This window comes from Siniperca chuatsi, linkage group LG21 (genome assembly GCF_020085105.1).
Source record: "Siniperca chuatsi isolate FFG_IHB_CAS linkage group LG21, ASM2008510v1, whole genome shotgun sequence".
NCBI classification, from domain to species: Eukaryota; Metazoa; Chordata; class Actinopteri; order Centrarchiformes; family Sinipercidae; genus Siniperca; species Siniperca chuatsi.
Window position 1 is genome coordinate 10,776,385 of NC_058062.1, and position 11,035 is coordinate 10,787,419.

The 11,035-nt window shown below is 39.5% G+C and overlaps 1 protein-coding gene across 2 annotated transcripts; it reads right to left on the reverse strand.

The window, feature by feature from the left end:
- Window positions 1-248: 248 nt before the first annotated feature.
- Window positions 249-10,128, reverse strand: ndel1b (nudE neurodevelopment protein 1-like 1b). Of its 2 annotated transcripts, XM_044181862.1 has the most exons (9): window positions 9,966-10,122; window positions 7,026-7,122; window positions 4,779-4,932; window positions 4,043-4,191; window positions 2,896-3,032; window positions 2,619-2,786; window positions 2,436-2,527; window positions 2,115-2,260; window positions 249-1,957 (listed from the first exon to the last, which is right to left on the reverse strand). In XM_044181862.1, the coding sequence occupies exons 2-9, from the start codon at window positions 7,109-7,111 to the stop codon at window positions 1,867-1,869; spliced, it is 1,023 nt and encodes a 340-aa protein (XP_044037797.1). In that variant the 5' UTR covers window positions 7,112-7,122; window positions 9,966-10,122; the 3' UTR covers window positions 249-1,866. The 2 variants fall into 2 exon arrangements, with proteins under 2 accessions (XP_044037797.1, XP_044037798.1); XM_044181863.1 differs by lacking the exon at window positions 7,026-7,122 and having other exon boundaries at window positions 9,966-10,128.
- Window positions 10,129-11,035: the final 907 nt, after the last annotated feature.

Below are 11,035 nucleotides of genomic sequence, written 5' to 3' on the forward strand. Positions count from 1 at the left end.
ATCAGAGCACAGCTGTACAGTTTGAGGACATTTTTTGGACCTTGGAAATAGTAGTTTAACAAAAATTTTAGCTTGAGGTCCATTTACTGGAAATTTTAGTTTAAACATTGTACAATCGTAATAACATGGAATGACATCTGAGCAAACTCCATCCACCGATGAAGGCCACAAGATGTCACTGAAAGCTTTTAAGTGGACCTTGTGCTGTATCATCTTTAATTACAGCATATGACCCAAACTAAACAACATGTCATCTCAATCTTTATTTACTTAAACAGTTTTGACAAACAATTTTATATCATAATACAATGGCTTTAACCATTAATTATCTGAACATGCCATACAGAATCTGAAATAAATAGGACCTTAAAGTCAGTATGTACAAATGTGGTAGGCAAAATTACCATCCTTACAAGCTATATACACTGACTGTAGAACACATTTTAGTAACAGGCTCACAGAGTGCCCATAATGACATCTTATATTATCAAATAAAAACGAATACTAAAGGCTTCAAATTATGCTTCAACATGTCAAGATGGTGACACAAAGGTCTATGAGAGGGCGATATATGTGGGCAAAATGGATTTAGACATAATTTTGGTATGTAATATGAATGCATTGCCAATATCCAACCTGCTAAAAATCTATGAGTCAAGTCAAATTAACATTAAGTTCACACAATAACAGATAATTGGCAAATATGCTGCATGACACAAATGCCACAATGGACCATGAATTCACATACGGCAGCCAAATTTAACAAACAGTCTCAAAAGGGATCCTTGAGTCAGTTTTGTTTTGCTTTGTGTATCTTTATGTGTGAGTTATATAAAGCCAAATCCACCTACTCATATTACGAATTCACCGTGGATATTTTCCATTACATCAGAATGAGGTAAATGAGCCTGTCACAAGAACAAAAAAAATCTATACATTAAACATAAAAAAAAAGGCAAAACTGTTCCCTCGAAATGTCAATGGATGTCCACAGAGGAAAACAGCGAAACCTGCGAGGAGCAGTTTGTTTAAGTGCAGGTTTAACCCAGAGGACAGAACCAGCTGATATTCCCAAACTTTAACATGGAGACTACTTCAAAATGAATTACAGCAAGTAGCCAGTAACAAGAGGAACGACTGTACTAAGGCTACATGGCTTTGAACGATCAACATTCACTTCAGTCATGAATATGGGGTCCAACTTTACCTCTCCCAGCCCCACATTACATATGCACACATGCAAGAAAATAGCAAATAAGAAACATTGCATTTTAAAGCATACTGTGAATAAATTAGTTAATATGAACATATCCCTTTTTAAATATAATACATTCTAAATTGAAATTAGTTTAACTGTGTACTTTAAGTGAAAAAACAGGAGGAAAAGAAAGTTGTGAGGAAGCTGTGGTCTGTTAAGGACCTTTTGTCAGGGATAGTAGTTTTCAGATGAACAGTGGAACTAAGAGTATAACGGTGCCACTTCAGAGTTGACATCTACAGAGCAATGCATTTGCAGTGACATTCATATGAGTACAGTACAGTACAGCTTTAGGCACATGCAAGTATGTGGTAGGAACGTACGCACACATCACTGTGCACCTACTCACAGACGCATTTAGAGCTGCAACTGGAGGCAAGTTCAATGTATAATCAAACTTCTCTTTCAACCATTACGTTCAAAAATGCACAATCCCAAACAGGCAAACACACACATCACTCTCCCTTTCAAACTCTTGCATGCATGCACACACACACACACTCATACACTCACACACAATGCAATGGTCTTTCAAGTGTCCTCTCTGTTCCCACATTGTGTTGGGTGGATAGGAGTTTCAGTAGAGGTTTATGTGGTGTGGGGACACCTCACACACTCAGAGGCAGCATGCCTGGTGGAGACACAGTTCTGGATGTTGTCATGGAGGTCAAGGAGCTGGGGTCCAATCCATTAACAGTCCTGCAGTTGCCACATGGACATGTACAATATTAGCAAACAGACAAAGATACAGGGCAAAAACAAATATGCATAAAACCTGGTATAACACACAAATAATTTTCTGCACAGTAAGACAAGTAGCAAGGGGAAGAACAAAACCACTTGCTAAAAGACTCACGTTTTGTCGAAGTAAGTGGTATGTAGAGAGTGAGAGAACTTGGTGGCATTGCTATTGATGAGTGTGCTGTTGTCTTTGGAGACATTTTTTCTTGCTGCTTGGTCTTTGGCAAAGTTCCTACAGGCGGCAAGTTTGGACTCCAAAGCCTAGTCACAAAACAGCAAATACAATATGTATTTAGCCTCATCATAAACATCTTTCTGTTTGTCCTGGACGAAACACTGTTCATACAGCACTGTTTGAGTTTGCATACAGAGAACAAATCCTCCATACAAACAAGATAATGTAATTATGTGCTAAATTAAAGGGAATGATACCCACCCCAACTTTCCTCAGGAGATCACCAACAATATTAAGAGCTGAGATTCTAGCAGAAGGAGTGAGGGATGAGTTGCCACAGCCATTGGTCAATGCTGCACAAGCACACAAGTCAATATTAGTATACAAATCAATTAATTTCCTATTTCACGTGTGCAATAAAGAGTGTGAGTAATTTATCCTGACCTTTTGAGTTGATGAAGGGGTGCTCTATGCTCTTTCCCATAGGTGTGGCTGGGAGGGATAAAGAGGCCTGTACTGCAGAATCCATCTTGTCGATGTCTAAGGTGGGTGAGCTGGGTGCTGACATCCTGTCTGTAGTCCGCTCCCGTACTGCCAGCTCCTGTCTCAGGTCTGCAGAAGATAAGAGTCAAACTCATGAAATACTCCTCCACTAACTCTTACACATGTGACATATTGCCTGCAAAAGGGCAGTATGGATTCTTCTGTACTTTGTCTTTACCTCGTGCTTCATCTTTCAGCCGCTGCACAGATACTAGAAGAGACTCTTTCTCATCCAGCTCACTTTCCAGGAAGGCATTTCTCTCAATGGCCTGGTTTAAACGGCCCTCAAAGTCCTCAAGAGACACTATTGTTGCCCTGCACAGAGGTTGAGGGGCACAGCTATTAAAGCATTTTATGAACATTACAGAAGGTCCGGTTGACAGAAAATCTAAATACAGTTAGAATACATCATCTCCCCAGGGCCCCACAAAACAATTAAACACCTCCATCGAACAGCGATTATCCAATCATTGCTTAGCAACCGTAACTAGGTACTATGTGTTTAGCTTTACAGCTAACTAGCTTACTAAGTTACCTACAGTAGTAACAGAGCATTAAAGTTAGATACTTTCAAGGCCAAGAAGCACATCATTAACTACTAACATAAGTTTGTGAGGTTGCGGGTTACGTTAAAAAAAGCCCTGTTCACAACTAGTGTTAGCACTTACACTGTGTAACTTAGCTAGTTAGTATTTGGTCAAAGTCTGTTGCTTTTCAAATCAGCTCATTGAGCTAATGTTAGCTTAATTAGCTAGCTAGCCACAGCTGATAAAAATCTCCCAGTGATGGCTGCCATTTCAACCAGCAAAACTGACAGTCACCGGCTAGAAATGAGAAGCCTGCTTTCACTTACACCCATTGTTTAAATTTCAAATTACAAAGAATTTAGACGGTAAATCTGCCACAGTTCTCATTGATGTCCCGGGCAAGAACAGAAAGCTTACAGGCATAGCAATAGTAATTAAGGAGGGCGGGGCTTAGCGAACGATCAATCGCCAGAATGTCATAAAATAAAAATGCAACTCTCATTCTGCACTTTTTAAATGCTTACGCTCTGTGGTCTGTGAATTATTAGTCTCACAAAAGTACATGGGATATTGCCCATTTATGTTCAAATCATGATCAAAAAATAATCTTGACTTGGTGACTTGTTAACTTGTCTTCTCCAAATTCTGATAACCTACCAACAAGTAAACAAGGGCAGCTGCACCAATATAACTTAAATGTGTTATAAATCAAATAAATCTAAGAGTCTACTGTAAGCTTTTGTGTTACATGTGTTTTACGAGATATATATTAACAAAAATGTACTGTGTCAGTCTGACCTTTTGGCTCTCTCCAGGTCATCGTTGGCCTGCTCAAGCTCTCGAACGTATTTGTGGAGCTGCTCCTTGATGCTGCGTGTCTGGCCTAGGTCATCCTCTAGCATAGAAATCTGTTTATAACTCTGGGCATACTGCTGCTCCAGCTTCTCCTGATAGAGATGGATAGAGTGAAGAAGAGAAAAGAGCTTAAGAGTGAGTGTGTGTAGAGAAACAAGGACATCAAACAGATTGTTCCAGGAAAAAAATCCACTTTAATGTCCTTTTGCTGAGGCATCTCTGGATCATTCACACAGTTAGTTTTTAGCATTAGCTGCTGCAAGCATGCTCACATGTTGGGCCATGTGAAAAATCACAATACTTTTCTGCTCTGTGTACAGTGGCTACTGTAATTTCCTATGTAACTATGGTAATGATCACCATACAAGCACGCAAAAAAAACCTCTTGACTACCATTCATGCCTGCAGTGATTAAGGACCAGACTTGTCCTTGTAGTTTTCTATTTTCTTCCTCTTTATCCTGACATCCAATTAAGGAGTGCTGGAGGATTACCTAAGAGCATGCCTTATTAAGACCTAACATACAAATAAGACATAGGACCTTGTCCTCAGGATGCAACAGAGATCAGATAACCTCTTAAGTAACCACATATTAGTTTATTGGAGTCCTAAACCATAGACCATAAAAGCAAGTTGAATCCCAAAATAAGCTACATGGCAAGTCGCATGGCCCAGTTACCTTGAGGTTGGCCATCTCGTTCTTCAGTCTCTCGTTTTCACTTTGGAGGTCTCGAAGGCGGTGTTCGGCCTGGCCAAGCTGTGCCTCCAACTCTGCTTCCAGCTCCCGGCTCCCTTCCTGGAACTCCTGCAGCTCCTCCTGGGCATCATGGCAACTGGATGGTACACACACAGACACAGTGGGGAAACATAAACAATCATTGTCAATTACCAGCTACCCTGTTCACCGTCCACCATTCAATTCTGTATAGCTGACTGGCTGAATGGCCGCGGGCATGAGCTCTAGAAAACTGACTGGCTTTTGTCCTGTAGGATGAGCCAGGCTCAGGCATGTTCTAGTAGCTTTATCTCCAATAGCCAGAAATAAACCTGCATGAAAAGCCAGTCAGATATTTGTAGATTTTTAACGTTCAATCCTGACTCTGCCAAACAGGAAACAGTGCATGGCTTAGCATTGTCGAGTTAAGCGTTCTACATATACAGCTCTAAAAAAAGACAGCTGAACTGTGACAGTAGGTTGTTCAGAAGTAGCTCTGAAAAGAAGGCCTGCTGTCGTGCATCCTCAGCTGTGAGAGAAAGGTTAAAAGGTCAGAGGTGAGGAGAAAATGAGAGGGCACAGAAACAGTATGGGGACATGGGCTGAGAAACCGGATGTGTGAAACCGGACATGCTTCTCAGGGCTGAACCCATGTAGAGAATCTAAAAAACACAATACACAAACACACAATAACTCATAACTACGTTCTGACGTGTGTAGATTCATTTGAGTAAACATTTCAATGTGGAATAGGAAGGTAAAATAAATTTGATGGTAATTGAGTTTATATAATCTAAATGCTCCCTAGTTTTTTTGGCCTGTCAAGGGTGTGCACGCACACGATGACACCGTGGTTAACGCTGTTCTGAGATCAGGTGACTGGTGCTGGGATAATGGCCTCACAGAACTCTGGAATCCATGAATCAGTTGTTGTGCCGGGGTCGTTCCACACATACCAGCGTCACAGTGGCTGTTTCACCAGCACACCGGGTCCTAGAACTTCCCTGTTTAACAGTCAGACTTGTCCTCTCTCACGCATTTCATGGTTTAAAATGACCAATAGTGTATGTGTGACATAGAACAGCAATAAATAACACAGAATGTGTGAACATTAATATTTAATGTGTGAATGCAGGAAATACAAGTGCATTTCACATTATTAAATGTTTTAGTGATAATAATAAACTGTATGAGCCTGGTCACAACAAAATGGTAAAAGGCAAGTTTAAAAATATCACGTCAGGGAGATAACTTTTCAATAGGTAACTAATAAACACTGCATGATGCCATGTGAGTGGTTTACTGTAAAAGTAATCCTGAGAAAACCTATGCACAAAAACATGTGTGAAACATGCCATAGTGAACTATATACTTGGTGTTATTTTTTCCATGAGTTGAAGTTTTTTTCCCCCCTATGTATCCACAGCAGGAATTTCTTAGAAAACCACAAGGACTTTAACCCTCTCTGTGCAGTTTCACACTTCCTTTGAGAGTATGATGGGGCCCAACTCCACAAATAGAAAAGAAAGACAGGCTGAGTTCAACAAAGTTCAATTTAAACGACACTCACATGCACAACTGCTGCCTATCCTAACGTAGGCTGTAGTTTCTGTGTAAGAAGTCAAAGATGTAGTCACTTCCTCCTGAGCAAGCCACAGCTGTTTGTGGGCACTGATTTCATAAAGCTTGTCTGGTCATTTGCCTTATAAGGCTAAACACAGGGTTTTATTGTTGAAACTTTAAACAGAGACGCATCCACAAAACTTTTGAAAACATCTGATTAAAGATAATTAGAACATTATTATGTGATCAGATTAGCATCTGCCTGTTACATAAGAGTGAGCAACTACAACTTTTTAAACAAAGTAGGCTTTCTGCTATTTAGAGCTGTGAGTGTTTATTTCATATGGGGGATTGCTGCTATCTGATATTTGGTTCAACGTTTTTGCAACACAGATCACAAAATAAAACATGACACATGGTTACATAACCCAATTTGCAAGAATGAGTTTAGTAGGCAAACAGTAATACTGTCCATGTACAAAAAGCTGAGGACACAACAGAACATCTATCCTTTAGCCATATGTACACAGTATGTCATGACTGATCATAACAAGATGTTAAACATGGATAAAGAAGTTATACAGTTCACACAGCAAAGAAATTCAGATATGTTAACTTGTCATTTAAAAAGTAAATCACATTGCTTACTTTTTTTTATATTTGAGGGCTTGGGACTTCCAGTAATCAACTTCCTCATCCTTTGACGAAAATTTGGGAATCATCTCTTTGTCCATGTCAGGACACCCTGGAGATTAAAGGGACATATTTATTAGCCTCACAGCCATTTCCATTAGCTTAAAGTACATATGGAAATGATGCAAGGCTAGTGCTCATGAGATTAAAAGCAGGACAGGCATTGGATAGTAAAAAAAATAAAAAATACATGCAACATACTCAAACATGGTACAACACTTTCACTACTTGCATCCTTTGGCATGTAGAGTCTGGCACAATGCATTCCCTTCTTATCTCAGAGCTGAACAACCAGGCAAATCAAGATAAAATTTCCCTCATTCCTCACTGGAGAATATAACAGAACAGACCCGTCTTTACTCGAAAGTGACAAACAAAGCCAGATCGGCCTGGCCATGTCACCCTGCTGTTCTGAGGTCATGTCGTCCGTAATTACTCATGAATCACTGACTACAGTACCCAAAATCTTTTAGAAGCTGCGTTTCGATAAACTGACTGAGTAGACAACATGGCAAGCCTTTCTATGACTGAATAGTCTTGATGATATGTGTCCAGTGCCCAGTAAAAGTGTGCATCCTCCTCATTAAATTTCTAACCTTACAGCTCAACTCATACAATGTCAACATAACTAATTCATTAACTTAATTATCCTGTTAATTAAGTGTGGCTAATGCCAAATAGATCAAAGTTGTCTGTTAGTTGTCTGTTGCCTAGTTCTGAAGTTTTGACCAAGTGTTAAAAGTTTTTCATCTTCCGTCCTGCTTGCAGAAATAACACTTTACTAGACGGTTGTTCCTCTTTTCTGGTGAGCTAATAAACTCTGCCTCACTCTGTGATCTATGAGGACCGACAAGGCAGGTTTCAGGAAATTATTAAACACACCGCCGTGTGTGTTCTGTGTGGGGGAAATACAGCTGCTGCACACGACACCCCCATTGCTGTAGCTCCAGGAATATTCAAAATCCAAAACAGAGATTATCAGGATTTCCTGCAGATAGGTCAGACAACCAGTGGATGTAGCACAGGAAACCCCTCAGCTGGACTGAAAGTCAAGCAAACTACGCAGTTATTTATACGGCTTGAGGAATTTGGTTTGATTATTGTTAAAACTGTCTGTACAAAAAGTGGTTATATAAATGAGAAACTCTAATGGTATATGTTACTGTAGCTATTATTATTATTATTATTATTATTATTATTATATTCTGACCAGACTCGCCTGGTTTAGGCAAGGAGGAGGATGAGTTATTTTCCTTGCCAAGAAGAAGGTGGTCTAGACTCAGAGGCCAGACCGCCTGCTCTTCCCTTTAAACATTCCTCTGACATGGCGTCATCAACAATTTACTCGCTACAAGCCCCTCATGTACACTACTTTGGAAATCACAAAGGAAACTGGAGACCAAAATACCATAAAGGGTGGAGAGAAGGAAATGTTCCCAGGCTGCTACTGACATAATATGTTAGTTGTATCATATGACCGAGGAGAACCTTCAAATCACTCCAGGGAACAACCCAAAGAATTTCCTCTAATTATATACAGACACCAGAATTATCAGGTAATCTAGCAAACATAGCAGATCTCTATTTGTTATAATGCTGAATGGCCTGAATGGGATCTGGTGCTTTCCATTGGTCCTTGTGGGTCTCCACAAGGCATGAGCGACAGGAAAGTGTTTCCATGGTGATTCCGATTAAAGGTCTTATCAGGATAATCATCCCCTCAAAAAAAAAGGCATGGCTATTTATCAGCCACTGACCAATGACAGGATGCTTAAATCAAATGGGGCAATAGAGATACACCCCTACCAAAGCTATTTCACATATTTAGGAGAGATGAGGACAGACTGGCACTGTACTGGTAACATAATACATCACTTAAAATGAGACGAAAAGGTTAAGTGACATCACGTAACAGGTCAAGTGCTGAGACTCTGTCAGAACAAATGACAGCTCCTGCTATCTCTCATTTCAGCATCCTGACCCCATGGATCTATTTGTCTGCTGTAACAATACCTGGACACTCCGGGCCCATAGCCAGCAGAGATGGTGATGGTGACACTCCACTTACTGTGGAGCCATCTGGAAGTTACAGACAGGGGAAGGTAGTGAAGAGAGTTTCCTTTCCCTGATTCTTGTCTCTACATCCTCATTTGTCTCAGATGACTAGGTGCTTAGTAAGAGCTCAAGTGCTGACACTGATGTAGTCACATTTTTATACTGGGGCCTATGAGACGGGTGAAAATACCTCTCTATAGTCTTATTGGTCTGTTGTAATGTAAACGATAATCAGACCTACAAATTTACAGGGTGTGGTGGTAGTGTTCCCCTGACCTGGGCCTATATTTTGGCCTATTGTGTGCAGGAGGAAATGCAAGAGGTTCAGAATAAGCATACATTTTATCAAAGCGATCATAAAAAACAACAAAAGGAGGTTTTACTATAAAAATTGCAAGTGAAATGCATCACAAATAACAGTCATTTACAGCCAATCTGCACATTTTTGCGAAAATCATAAACTAAAGCAGTCCTGAAAATAAACAAACTTAAATTTATCAGGCTAGATTCGTCTGAACAGCGGCAGGTTGTAATTTAGGTAGCTAATAAACGCTGCTGTCAATGTGTGGATATATGCGATATAGATACTGCATGGTTTGACAGACAGTACAGAAGCTTAGGTAAATGTCAAACAGTAAGTTACGCTTCATGTTGTTAAAAGAAAACATAAAATACCAGATACATTTTTTTTTTTTTTTAAATAAATACCATATGAAGCATAAATCAACCGAGCTCGAGCTGTCATCTCGGTATTCACACAGACGCCGCGGCTGAACACGACAGCTCAGGTCAAACACTAAACACATCAAAACGGAACATCTTCACAGTTAAATTCGGTACCTGCTCATGTCAAATCGGTGTCCAACAGTCTTCTGTTTCAGCAGGTCACCTTCCAGCCGGTGTTACATCCAACATACACACACACTCCTCTCCCCGGCCCTAGCCTCAGATGATACTAAAGTGACTCTGTGTTTAGGAAATTGCCAACGCGTCTCCCGGAACCGACGTAAATCCTGACATAGACGTACGTGCTGACGTAACTCGTAATTACGTCATAACTGGGCAGGGCTTCTATGGAAATAGATGTGTTAGAATCAGCCGCACCTCTTTTTTTTTTAAGACTGTAGATTTGTAGCTACACAGTTTTCACTACAGTGGCCACAAGGTGGCATATGATTGCCAGATAATAAACCACCACACAGGGACAGGGGGCATCAAGACAAAATAATATTCCTGAATAGATGTGTAATTGCTTTGATGGTACCTATAATAGTTTATTAGCCTAATTGGACTACTTTATGCCTTGTTTCTCTGTTAATTAGTTTTTTAATGTTACTGGATTTCAACCATCTACCTATAGCGTATTTTACATACAGTCTGTAAGTTGTCTGGACACTGACAATATAATAGAATAGAATTTATGCCATATAGCCCCCCATTTGAGAAATTTATCTCACAGAAGACACTGGATCAAAACCCAATAAATAGCCTTATATGTATAGGCCTACATTATGAATTTGATTCATTTGAAATCATATTAAAAAGTATTACTTTAAGGTAACTCAAAAAAAGCAGGAGCTAGTGAACATTTTTCTAAAAGTTGAATAGGGCCTACATGAAAAGGCAAAGAAAATGAGTTCAACCAACTTTATTAAAGTCAGCATATGAATTACATCAGACTTGATTGAATTGAGTAAAATTTGAGAGAATTGCTGTGAACACTGGGTTGCATCAGCTGTAATAGTCACTTGTTTTAATTTTTACCAACTTTTTGCATTTGTTGCATCAAATAATTAGTTAGCATTAACACAATATTTATCAAATAAAATTACACTGAAAAACTAATTTCATAATGTTAACATTCAGTCATTTATGTTTAATAACCAAATACATTAATTCATTTCAGTATC

Bases quoted from the DNA above. Each gene is read 5' to 3' on its own strand.
- ndel1b (XM_044181862.1), bottom strand. From the start codon at position 7,111: ATGGACAAAGAGATGATTCCCAAATTTTCGTCAAAGGATGAGGAAGTT. The intron at 4,192-4,778 runs GTAACTGGGCCA...CATCTCTATCAG, and splicing joins ACGAGATGGCCAACCTCAAG to GAGAAGCTGGAGCAGCAGTA. The intron at 3,033-4,042 runs GTCAGACTGACA...ACCTCTGTGCAG, and splicing joins GACCTGGAGAGAGCCAAAAG to GGCAACAATAGTGTCTCTTG.